Below are 13,410 nucleotides of genomic sequence, written 5' to 3' on the forward strand. Positions count from 1 at the left end.
ACTGGTTAGAACAACTAGACCCAAGATGACAGAAGATTTGACTTCCAGTAGACCTTGATCCTCATTATACGCTCATTGTAATACGTTAGCATGCTAAAGGGCCCATCCACCGGCACCATGACAGGTGACGATCGCCTTGACAACAACTGGAAAAGCCCATACAAGGACTGAAAAAGAGTGTTGCATCAGTTCTGTGTCCAAACCACAACCCTGTTCTCAGATAAGACGTGAGTATGCCTCCCACTCTTTCCAATTCCCTCCCTTTTACCTCGGCCCTCCTAAACATATGGTGTCTCTGTCCCAATTGGGTTGTGAAGTTGATTTGCGAACTAAATTTGCGCTTCTCCATTCTTTGGCCATTAATGAAAGCTTGTGCTGTTCCAGTCTCAGCATAGGTTTCATTATTGGCTGTGCGAATCTGCGCGGAAAAAGAACCTCCCTGGGTGTCGGCGCCTGGCTAGGACTTTAGTGAGGGTCCAGTTGACCAGTTTGGTAACAGTTCCATTTAGGAGGTCAGCCTGGGGTCCCAGGACTCTGCATTTTTCCAGGTGGTTTCCATCCAAGAGGTCCAAGGATTACATTCTAAGAAATCTTTTTTACCCCTTGCTATTTCTGAAAGCTACTTAAGGATAGGGGCTGCATCCTCGCCTAAATCCAGAAAACGCTTGTTGAGTGAATGACAAAACGATGGATGAAAGTATGAATGAAGTTAGGGGAGTCAATCATTTTACTACACAGGTCCCAGCAGCTCCCGTTACTTCCGGCCGCAGAACTGGCCCTTTCAAGCCAAGCCTCTTGGGCAGGCTCTCGCCGCGACTGGAGGCATGCTGGACTACATTTCCCAGAGTTCCAAGGGATCGCTGCGCAGGCGCACTTGGAAAACTCGGCGTCTCTCTCCTCCGCAGAAACAGGCAGGTCATTGCCGTCCTGCCCCAGCCTGTCCTCCTGTCCTCCTTGTCCCGCAGTCTGAACTCCAGTAGTTCTCCTCGTGTATGTGTGTCGCTGCAGGCTGGACTTATGGCCTCGCCGTTGAGGTTCGACGGGCGGGTGGTACTGGTCACCGGCGCGGGGGGAGGTGAGTACGCGAAGGCTAGAGGGCCGGCGTCCTCCAGCGGTCCGGGATCCGCACGCAGCTGTAGCTGCGATCTCAGCATCTGGGCTGCGGGCAGCGGTGGCGGGGCGGCTTGGGGAGCGAGCGACTGGACTCGGTGGGGTTGAGGGTGGGAGGACGGACAACGATTGTTCTCCGGGCGCCTAATCGGCTGAGGATGGTGAGGAGGGGCTGGCCAGCCTTGAGTGGGGAGCCAGAAACTCCTGGTGCAGCCCACTTCTCCACCCGCCCCCAACCCTGTGGGAGCTTCTCAAGGCTTCAGGTCTTGAGAGGAGAGAGGCCCGGCTCGGCTGCGGGTTGCAAAACTAGGTAAAATTCATCCCGACGCCCGTCTGTGCGTATCGATTGCGACTCTTCCTGTTAATAGACTCCCTAGGCCTCTGTCAAGTGTTTTAAACGTGGCGGGAAAGCCGTCTGGGGGCTGGAATCACCCCCGCAGTAGTAGAGATGTCAGCCCCTTGCCTTTGAAAAGTCAATCATCTTTCCCTCTGTCAGGTGATTTTAAGTTCTTGAGAGGACCTTCTTTAAAAAAAGGCATCTGATAAGAGTCCTCCTTTTTGGACTTTGTGTGTTTATCAAGCGGATTGCAAACTCCAATGCCTGCAGGACTCAGGCAGGTGATAGAGGAATAAAATGAGAGTGGGGTGGGGGCAGTAGGAACTGGAGAGCAGAGGCCTTTCTGAAGTGGGCCAGATCTTCCTGTATTTCAGAAGCCAAGTGGAGATTGGTTATGTGAAATAACCCTATTTTTATTTCTATTTATTTATTTATGGCTGCATCAGGTCTTTGTTGCGGTGCGCGGGCCTCTCATTGCGGTGGCTTCTCTTGTCGCAGAGCCGGGCTCTAGGCGCGCAGGTTTACTTGCTCCACGGCATGTGGGATCTTCCCGGACCAGGGCTCGAACCCGTGTCCCCTGCATTGGCAGGCGGATTCTTAACCACTGCACCACCAGGGAAGTCCCCAAATAACCCTATTTTTAAAGGACAAAATTTAAGACAAACCACTCATACCCACACGGATGCTTTGCAGTGAGGTTTTACACTATTTCCCACCTGTCCATGATCTCTGTAATCTCCAAGTGCAGGGATGTTGACCTTACGGGCCTTTGATTACCCACTGGTAGTGCCTTATACCTAGAATGGACCTAATGCAGAATTAATATGAATTATATATTAGAAGTCACAAACAGTGGAATTCTGACAGTTAATTCATACGTATTTTCACGTCTCCATTTATAAAATGGATTCACATGCTTCCTTTCAGAAAATATCTTTAGTATTAATTGGTGGCCAAATGTTTTCTATCCGTAGCTATATTTATTCTAAAATGATTATGTTTTTGGGAAAACATTTTGTTTACACTTTGCTTTTGATGGAAATAATTAAGTAAAGCACTCATGTTTTAAACCTCTTTTGACAGTGAGTGATTCACAGTATGAAATACATTTTATACCAGGACCTGGTATACACACACACACACACACACACACACACACACGCACCATATTTGAAACAAGCTCATGACACGGTACATAGTAAATGCAGTGCACTTTGAACGTTTCTATTCTGTTTCATTAAGTAAATGCAGGTTACAACCCACTAAATTGATTTTGTGAAGTATTAATGGGTTGTGACTAGACAGTTCTGAATTTAGCACCTCCTGTTCATGAACTGATTCATATTTTAAAGAGCCTGGATTATGATACAATTACTAGCCATTAGATTTGAATACTGATCTGGGGCAGATATAATTTTGTGGTAAAGTTGAGACTGTCATTAGGTCTACACTGGGCCATCATTATGAAAGAGAGATTGAGATCTAATTCCAGTCCTCTCATGAAGACTGTTGTCCTTGAGGTCTTGGGGTTCTCATTTAAGGATACATATCTGTAGAATTGAGGCACTGCTAAACATCCCAGGAGGGTGTCCGTGAATGCCTGCCAGGCCTGTGTCTGGGAATTAGTCTGACTCCAACCCACGCATGTTCTAGAGATGAATAGAAATATCTTTGCACTATTCAGGTGCTGTTGTTTAGCTTGGAATATTGAATAGTTTAATGGGAGACCTGGAAGGAGAGGTTTAGAATTGTCTAGGATTAAGGGAAACAATTTTGCCGTGATGGGTGGTATAACGGGAATTCGTATTTATTAGCTGATTGTAGTAGTTGCTGGGGATGTAGTTGTGAGAGTGGTGGAGGTGGGCCGTGGAAGAAGGGAGTCTGGCCATTGTGAATTTGAGATGGTTATAAAATAGCAAGCTGTAGCTCTGGAGATAGTGAGAAGTGTGTGAGTAGTTGGAGATTCTGGAGTCAGGAGAGGTTTCGAAGTCATTTGACTTCCTTTGATTGGTAAAGCTAGAAGGTGAAATAGTCCAGGAAGCTAATCTCAGAGGCTCTGTCAGCTTGAAGCAGAGAGAAGTCTAACCCACTGAAGAGAGCACTGAACAAGCACTGTGAGAAAAGAATCAACTGATATTTGACAGTGCTAAAGAAGTTAAGGTCAGAAGAGAAATGGGGGAGAGAGGACGGTTGACAATGAACTTCGGTGTGGGAGAAAGTTAAGACAGGATTTAAAAGAGGATTAAGAGAAAATAGAGGCTCTTGGCTTTACCTTTTTGTGCATTTTGACTGTAAAGATGTGCTGGGCATTGTGGGAAATGTAAAAGAACGACATAATCTCAACCTACAAGGACCTTCTAGTTTAGTTGGGGAGACAAAGACACATAAAGTATTTAAATAATGTTTATGTAAGCACAGATATAAAAACGTTGGAGGACACTTAACGAACCTGTTAATGGACGAGTGGTATTACAGGGAAACAGGGAGGAGAATGTCACTTTTAACTTTATATACAGATTTGTGTACAGTTTGCATGGGCCTTTATGGTAAAAGTAGATTACTGACATGTCTTTTCAGAGAATTGTATAGCTTGGTTTTGAGATAATTCTCTGATTAACTTAGATCAATCTCTACGAGAGACATACCCCATTCCTTTCATCTGATGATTTTCTACTTTGTTACCATTTTTTTTTTTTTTTTTGCGTTCTGGTTATGAGTATTTGATTTCTCTGAAAACCTCATGTTTCGAGCAAGTGCTTCAGCCTAGATCTGATAAAATATGAGGAGACTTGAGTTATTATATTGGGTGGGTTCTCTCTCATCCATTCAGAGTGGATTAAATTTTAAAATAAATTATTTGGTGATCTTTTAGTTTTGGAAAACTTTATAGTTTGGGTCCTTTTTAGAAGAGCCTGATAATTTAGCCATCTCAATATTTGTTTACTTGTTTATCAGTTAATTCAAATTAAATTTAAACTACCAATTAAATTTCTCAATTACATTTAAAAAAACGTGTGCACGGGGCGTCAGGGGCACGAGGCGGTGCCGGCCTGGCGCGGGGCTGCGGCGGCCGCGTGGACCGGCGCCCGGGGCGGCAGAGCGGGGGCGGGGCCGTGGTTCCGGAGCGCAGCCCCGCCGGCCGGGCCGAGGCGCTGGGGCGCCGGGGACGCGTGGTGGGCGCAGGGCAGGGGCGCCGTCCCGGGCAGAGGCTGCCGGAGCGCCGCAGGCCTGGAAGTCCGCGCGGGTCGCCTGGAGACGACGCCTCCGCCAGGCCCTGCTCGAGCCCGCCCCGCGCCCAGGCGCACTTGGCCGCCCGGTGCCCAGGGCGCGCTGGGCCTCAAACCATGCCGGTGTCTGACCAGGCGTTTGTCACGCTGGCTACCAATGACGTCTACTGCCAGGGGGCCTTGGTGCTGGGGCAATCATTGCGGGACCACAGGGCCACCAGGAGGCTGGTGGTGCTGGTCACCCCTCAGGTGTCCAGCCTGCTCAGGGAAATTCAGATGATCCACATTGACACCAGAAGAAGTGAAACCCTTCTGCTGACCAGTAACAATGGGAGACATGGAGAATGTTATCAAAGGCTTATCTGGGGGGAAGGACCTGGGCCTGGGCAATTGTAAGGGATGTTCTGTAAAACTGGGCACAATAAATTTCCATGCAAAAAGGAAAAAAGCAAAAAAACAAAAAAACGTGTGCATGTTAAAATAATTTAAACAATGCAGAAGTAAGCTTTCCACCCCTTGTTGCTAGTTACATAATTCTGTTCCCCAGAGGTAACCACTAATTGCCAGTCTCTTATATAGTCTTCCTGAGATATTCTCTGCCTATACAATTTATATGGGCACGTATCCATTTTTGGATGTATAAATTTACACCTCATACCTTTGAGTCTGAATTAAATATTTCCTGTGTGTGGTGATTATGTAGTCAAGGTTCAGAGCAGGATATAGAAACCACTAGATATTTGAAACAAGAAAGGACTTAATTTAAGCAGTTGGGTTTTAGGCAGTTCCTCTTGGAATTCCTTATGGAACAGTATAAAACTGGCCCATTAGGGGAGCCACTACCTCTGAGGCTACCATTGGAACTGCCACAGCCCAAATAGCCACTGGCCCCAGGGATCTAGAGAATGGAAGCTGCCATCCAGAAATTAGGGAGCTAGATCTAGAAGCTGCCACTATACCTGCTTAATACCTAGGAAGCCTCAAGAAATCAGCTTCTTAACCAACAGTAACATCCAAAAGTCACAGTAAGGTGGCTTCTGCCTCATTCCCTCCTTCCACATTTCATGCAAATGCGTTTAATGGTGGAACCCAATTCACATCTAGCGTCCATCCTAGAAGCTAGGTAGAATGATAGGAAATGGTAGGTAGAATAGGTGGAAAATACAGTTTTAAGCTTTCCAACCCCTGAAAGTAGAAGTAGGTGAAGTAGAGGCTGAGAGTACCAATGAAAGCTCTACCTTTGTAATGTAATTAATTGCTCACCAGTTACTTTGCAATAGGGATTGAGTTGAGTGGACCAGAAAAATTATGCTAACATTTGCTCAACCTTCTGATTTTTTTCTTTTGTTTTCAATAGGATTGGGCCGAGCCTATGCCCTGGCTTTTGCAGAAAGAGGTGCATCAGTTGTTGGTAAGTTGATACATTTTTCTTTTCATTCAGTAGCTGGGAACTAAAATACAGTCTTCACAAGCCAGAGGCCTTTGTATTCACATCAAATAATTTGTTAAGGTCAAATTTCATCACTAATTTTTTCTTGTGCCAGCAAAATTTTTTTCCCCATTGAGGCTAACTTTGTAACTTACTTTTTAAAGTAAACTAGTTTCACAGAATTTGCAACTTAATAGAACTGAGAAAGATGAGCCGACATTCATTATATAAAAGGAAATTCTTGAATTTGGTCTATTGTGGGCTGTAATTTTTCGATGTAGAAGACTGGTGCAAGATGAATCCTTGTAAGTGTAAATATATTGATAAGGTAAGAAATAAGTGCATTTTCATAACTAAATGTTTGGAATCAGGGAATCCAAAGTATTTTTTTTTTAATCTCTGTCATAAAAATTTTTCAAATGGAAGCTTTTATAACAGTTAAAAAGTTTTTAAATTAAAGGGGCACTTGCATGAGTTTTATTATGGGGGGATCAGTTGGAAGATGGTGTATTGAAGAATACACCAAAAGTGGGAGGTTTTAGTAATCTTAGTGGTTTGCCTGATGTACTTGGCAGTTGGTATGGACCTAGGAGTGGATTTGTCTACAGTCAAGTCTTTGTGGGGAATATCTAAATGAATGCCAGGTAGGTACATAGGGCAGATGTATGGCCCAATATTTATTAATATCTTTCCTGGGCTAAAATTGTTGGCCCACATTATTGTCCTCCCAATCCCAGTTTTCCTACATCTTTTTTTTTTGTTGTTGTTTTTTGTTTTTCACACACACACAGTGTATTTTATTTTTACAAGAGATAAATAGACTGACACGAAGCATTGTACATGGATGACCACAACAAAAGCAACAATGATTGCAATTACCAAACCTGAAACACACTCATACTATGTCATAATATTGACATTCAGTCCAGTAATCCTCCACTGTAACAGCTCCTTTACTTTGCAGTGAAAATTGATTTGTATATTCTTTGCCTCTGAGTCCTTGTGGGATTTTTTTTTAAATTCAGACAGAAAGTCACAAAAATTATACTCATCCTCATCAGTTCACTCAGTCCCATGTAATTAAATTTTTTTTTTCATCTTGATCTTTTGTTAGCACTTTTTTGAGTTCATCAGTTTTTCATTAGGGTGCTGAAAATGCTTATTCATTCAGTTCAGCAGTACAGTCAGTTACCAGAAACCTGTACTTGTCAGAGTCTTTTCCATGAATTTCTTGAAGATGAAACCCTTTAATAGGAACATATTTGCAAAAGCATCAGAGTACACCCAGAACTGTCTGTAAATGAGAAAAGACTTAAAAATGACCACAGTTAAAGATTTGATGAAAGTTCATAATAATGCAGTTGACAAGAAAATTAGTTATTTCTGAGATATACATTTTAAAGTAATAACTAGGATTATTACTTATAACATTATACCAGAACATATAAGATTTTTAGAAATTTCATGTAATGTCTGAAACATTTATATTAACATATTTCCATACATATTTCCATACAAATACAAATATAAGATTTTTAGAAATTTCATGTAATGTCTGAAACATTTATATTAACATATTTCCATACAAATAACCCAATGAAAGTTTAGTATTAGTTGTTTTGTTTGTTTGTTTTTTTATACTGCAGGTTCTTATTAGGCATCAATTTTATACACATCAGTGTATACATGTCAATCCCAATCGCCCAATTCAGCACACCACCATCCCCACCCCACCGCAGTTTTCCTCCCTTGGTGTCCATATGTCCATTCTCTACATCTGTGTCTCAACTTCTGCCCTGCAAACCGGCTCATCTGACCATTTTTCTAGGTTCCACATACATGCATTAATATACGATATTTGTTTTTCTCTTTCTGACTTACTTCACTCTGTATGACAGTCTCTAGATCCATCCACGTCTCAACAAATGACTCAATTTCGTTCCTTTTTATGGCTGAGTAATATTCCATTGTATATATGTACCACAACTTCTTTATCCATTCGTCTGTTGATGGGCATTTAGGTTGCTTCCATGACCTGGCTATTGTAAATAGTGCTGCAATGAACATTCGGGTGCATGTGTCTTTTTGAATTATGGTTTTCTCTGGGTGTATGCTCAGTAGTGGGATTGCTGGGTCATATGGTAATTCTATTTTTAGATTTTTAAGGAACCTCCATATTGTTCTCCATAGTGGCTGTATCAATTTACATTCCCACCAACATTGCAAGAGGGTTCCCTTTTCTCCACACCCTCTCCAGCATTTGTTGTTTGTAGATTTTCTGATGATGCCCATTCTAACAGGAGTGAGGTGATACCTCATTGTAGTTTTGATTTGCATTTCTCTAATAATTAGCGATGTTGAGCATCTTTTCATGTGCTTCGTGGCCGTCTGTATGTCTTCTTTGGAGAAATGTCTATTTAGGTCTTCTGCCCATTTTTGGATTGGGGTGTTTGTTTCTTTAATATTGAGCTGAATGAGCTGTTTATATATTTTGCAGATTAATCCTTTGTCCGTTGATTCGTTTGCAAATATTTTCTCCCATTCCGAGGGTTGTCTTTTCGTCTTGTTTACGGTTTCCTTTGCTGTGCAAAAGCTTTGAAGTTTCATTAGGTCCCATTTGTTTATTTTTGTTTTTATTTCCATTACTCTAGGAGGTGGATCGAAAAAGATCTTGCTGTGATTTATGTCAAAGAGTGTTCTTCCTATGTTTTCCTCTAAGAGTTTTATAGTGTGCGGTCTTACATTTAGGTCTCGAATCCATTTTGAGTTCATTTTTGTGTATGGTGTTAGGCAGTGTTGTAATTTCATTCTTTTACATGTAGCTGTCCAGTTTTCCCAGCACCACTTATTGAAGAGACTGTCTTTTCTCCATTGTATATCTTTGCCTCCTTTGTCATAGATTAGTTGGCCATAGGTGCGTGGGTTAATCTCTGGGCTTTTCTATCTTGTTCCATTGATCTATGTTTCTGTTTTTGTGCCAGTACCATATTGTCTTGATTACTGTAGCTTTGTAGTATAGTCTGAAGTCAGGGAGTCTGATTCCTCCAGCTCCATTTTTTTCCCTCAAGACTGCTTTGGCTATTCGGGGTCTTTTGTGACTCCATACAAATTTTAAGATGATTTGTTCTAGCTCCGTAAAAAATGCCATTGGTAATTTAATAGGGATTGCATTGAACCTGTATATTGCTTTGGGTAGTATACTCATTTTCACAATGTTGATTCTTCCAATCCAAGAACATGGTATATCTCTCCATCTGTTGGTATCATCTTTAATTTCTTTCATCAGTGTCTTATAGTTTTCTGCATACAGGTCTTTTGTCTCCCTAGGTAGGTTTATTCCTAGGTATTTTATTCTTTTTGTTGCAATGGTAAATGGGAGTGTTTCCATAATTTCTCTTTCAGATTTTTCATCATTACTGTATAGGAATGCAAGAGATTTCTGTGCATTCATTTTGTATCCTGCAACTTTACTATATTCATTAATTAGCTCTAGCAGTTTTCTGGTGGCAGTTTTAGGATTCTCTATGTATAGTATCATGTCATCCGCAAAGAGTGACAGTTTTACTTCTTCTTTTCCAATTTGTATTCCTTTTATTTCTTTTTCTTCTCTGATTGCCGTGGCTAGGACTTCCAGAACTATGTTGAATAATAGTGGTGAGAGTGGACATCCTTGTCTCGTTCCTGATCTTAGAGGAAATGCTTTCAGTTTTTCACCATTGAGAATGATGTTTGCTGTGGGTTTGTCATATATGGCCTTTATTATGTTGAGGTAGGTTCCCTCTATGCCCACTTTCTGGAGAGTTTTTATCATAACTGGGTGTTGAATTTTGTCAAAAGCTTTTTCTGCATCTATTGAGATGATCATATGGTTTTTATTCTTCAATTTGTTAATATGGTGTATCACATTGATTGATTTGCATATATTGAAGAATCCTTGCATCCCTGGGATAAATCCCACTTGATCGTGGTGTATGATCCTTTTAATGTGTTGTTGGATTCTGTTTGCTAGTATTTTGTTGAGGATTTTTGCATCTATATTCATCAGTGATATTGGTCTGTAATTTTCTTTTTTTGTAGTATATTTGTCTGGTTTTGGTATCAGGGTGATGGTGGTCTCATAGAATGAGTTTGGGAGTGTTCCTTCCTCTGCAATTTTTTGGAAGAGTTTGAGAAGGATAGAGTTTTCCTACATCTTATCAGGGAATACAGAGAGCCAAATTTCTCCCAATTTGTTTATGGAGATGTGTAATAAAAGACTGAACAAGCAGCCAGGTTTTCTAAACAAAGAAGACCTAAGCAGGATATTGAATATACTTTTCCTCCTCAGCATATATCTTTTTTTTTTTTTTCATTCATGAGATATTTATTAAAATAACACATTTAGGGAAAAATATCAATACAATTGTATACATCATTACTGAAAACTGTATACCATCATACAAAAAAGGATTTTATATTGGGAAATCAATTCCTAATTTATGGCAAGTTTTACTTTCAGAAATAAAACCACAAAACAACACAATCTAATTCAATCTTAACGGCTGGCATGCTGAGCAAGGAATGTTCTTATTCTTTGTAGGAGCTCCTTCTTTACACTGTCAGGTACCAGGGCTCTGCCTTTTGGTGTGATTTCAGCCACCAAGTCATCAACAGTAACGTGTTCTAGTCCTTTTTCTTTAATTACCTTTACAGTGTGCCTTCAACTGATCCTTCCAGCCACATTCAATTAATTTAGCTCTCAGCAACTCTTTGAGGCCTTCTCTTTCTCCAGTTTCTATCAACTTTTGGTTAATTGCTGCTCTCATCTGCGCATCTTTGTTCATCTTGCTAACCACACTCTTCGGCTGCTCGGACCTAGCATATATCTTTATGGAAGGGACACAGCGACTTTGGATGTTCCTTGTTTAAGGTCATAGCCACTGGCTGTTAATCCAGTCTACTTCTTGGGGCAAGGACAAATTTTGATATTGTGGTATTTGGTCAGGGCGTGTATAGTTCAGGCCTTTTTTGCCAGGTTTTCCCCAAAATATTTCATGTCAGGGCTTAAAGGCACATGTTGTTACTTTTTTTTTTTTCTTAAAAAAAAATATTGTTATTTATTTATTAATACTTAAAACTTTTTATTTATTTACATCTTTTCCACTCAATTCCGTAAGTGCAAGTATCTCATTTTATCTTTTGTATCTCCTAAAGTTCTGAGAATGTTGCCTTTTGTAAAGAAGGGACTTTGTTCATTCCTTCCTTTATTGTTTGCTGTAGCCCTTTTCTGGGGGTGGGGCGGGCTGGGGAGTGGTTGGTGTGTCTTTGAGATTGGTTGAATAAATTTCTGCTTTTTTTGTTGTGACTAAGTTATGATCTTAGTTTATAAACTTGTTTTGTAAAACCTTTTGCAGCAGTATGTGTTTATGTGGATCAGTTTTCCTGTATTTATTTATTACCTTTGAATTTGTTGAACTCAGATTGGAGTTTTTCAGTTCTAAGAAAAAGGTAAACAGGGACAGTGTATCTGTTTATTTTGTCATTGCCTCAGGGATGGTATCGCAGCAAGTGCTTGTGAGAGTCCAAAAAGGCAGAAAATTAGTGTTTTGGGAAAAATATTTACCAAACTAGGCTGGAGAGCCAGATTTAGTTTAGCTTAGTTTATGTGAAAATGTAGAACTTTTCACTGATGGTTTCTACCACTTTTTAGCCTGTGACCTAGCTGTGAACTTTCTGGGCTACCAATGGGTTTTGTTTTTCCCTAACCACCACTACCCTCTGCTTTAACTTTTTTAAAACACAGATGCCCTGAGTCCAGGTTGTATCATGTGCACTAACATTTCTCCTGTGTTAATTTTGTTCTGCTCAGCATATTTTTACCTGAGTAAGCAAAAAATAGTAAAGAGGAGTAAGCAAACCTAGGATTTATGACATCAGAGTATCTTGTTTGTGGAAAAATTACTAATCAGTTAATCCTATGACTAGCTCAGAGGCCAGTAAGAAGTAAGACCTTAAGAAATGGAGTACCTTGTTTCTCATATAAGTCAACTTTTGCTAGGTTATGCCGAGTTAACAGACAAATCTCAATGGTTTATAATAATAAAGGATAATTTCAGGACTTCCCTGGTGGTGCAGAGGTTAAGAATCCACCTGCCAATGCAGGGGTTACAGGTTCGAGCCCTGGTCCGGGAAGATCCCACATGCCACGGAGCAACTGAGCCCGTGTGCCACAACTACTGAGCCTACGCTCTAGAGCCCACGAGCCACAACTACTGAGCCCGTGTGCCACAACTACTGAAGCCCATGTGCCTAGAGTCCGTGCTCCCCAACAAGAGAAGCCACTGCAATGAGAAGCCCACACACCTCAACGAAGAGTAGCCCCCGCTCGCCGCAACTAGAGAAAGCCCACGCACAGGAAGGAAGACCCAACACAGCCAAAAATAAAAATAAATAAAATAAATAAATTCATAAAAAAAAAAAAAGGGTAATTTCATACCTACCTGACCTTTCAGCTTCTGGTCAGCTGTGTCTCTGCTTTTGTGTCGTACTAATTTCAGGATCCCAGCTGAAGGAGCAACTTTCATCATGGCTGTTCTTCCAGCAGAGGGAAAATAAAAATGGATCCCCTTGGTGTCTCATAAAGCTTCTGTTTAGAAGTGGCATGTCATTTCTACTCACCTTTCATTGGCCAAAGGAAATCACCTGGCCAAGCCCAAAGTTAAGGGTATCACTTAAGATATTCTCTTCATGTAAATATGATTGCTATGTTTTATATTCCGTAATATAAAGCATTATGGGAGATTTAAATCTGGGTGTAAGAACTGCTAAGCCTGTGGCTGATAATTACAACAAGGGACATTTGGTTTCGTACACGTTACATCTTTCAAGAAATGTTCGCACATGTCTGAAGGAAATGTTGGGAATGGAATAGGTTTGAGATTTCCTCAGTAGGTGAGCTGTATCGAGTTCTCTGAATATTAAGTTTTGTCTTGAGGGTGTGAACACAAAGAAGATGGAAGTGTTCCAGCAAGGAGAACCTCTTTTTGGACAGTAAGAAAGGCAGAATGCTTTCTATTCTTGAACTGGAGGAGTAGCATTTTTGGGTAATTGAAACTGCAATCTTTTGAAGTAAGATCGACATGATTTCTTTTCTGTACTGCAGTTGCATAATCACTGGTAAAGATGAGTTACAAGTTCCTGTGGTCTGATGCCAGAGCCTGTGTTTTTAACCGCTGTGTGATCCTGATAGCCAGAAGGTGAACTGCAGTGGGGAAAGTGAATTGTCTTTGAAGTTAGGTCAGGCTATAAATCCTGTTTCTGCTGTCTAA

The 13,410-nt window shown here is 41.1% G+C and overlaps 1 protein-coding gene and 1 pseudogene across 1 annotated transcript in view; one reads left to right on the forward strand and one right to left on the reverse strand.

Annotated features, from left to right (window-relative positions):
* The first annotated feature begins 833 nt into the window (after nt 1-833).
* Nucleotides 834-13,410, forward strand: part of LOC102999947 (peroxisomal multifunctional enzyme type 2-like) — a 75,663-nt gene continuing 63,086 nt past the window's right edge. The window contains exons 1-2 of the mRNA XM_057539146.1: nt 834-1,075; nt 6,032-6,085. Of these exons, the coding sequence (XP_057395129.1) occupies nt 1,018-1,075; nt 6,032-6,085 (112 nt within the window). The 5' untranslated portion in view covers nt 834-1,017. The remainder of the gene's footprint in view (nt 1,076-6,031; nt 6,086-13,410) is intronic.
* On the reverse strand, nt 10,638-10,948 carry LOC130707034 (transcription and mRNA export factor ENY2-like; annotated as a pseudogene).

This window comes from Balaenoptera acutorostrata, chromosome 2 (assembly GCF_949987535.1).
Source record: "Balaenoptera acutorostrata chromosome 2, mBalAcu1.1, whole genome shotgun sequence".
Classification (NCBI taxonomy): Eukaryota; Metazoa; Chordata; class Mammalia; order Artiodactyla; family Balaenopteridae; genus Balaenoptera; species Balaenoptera acutorostrata.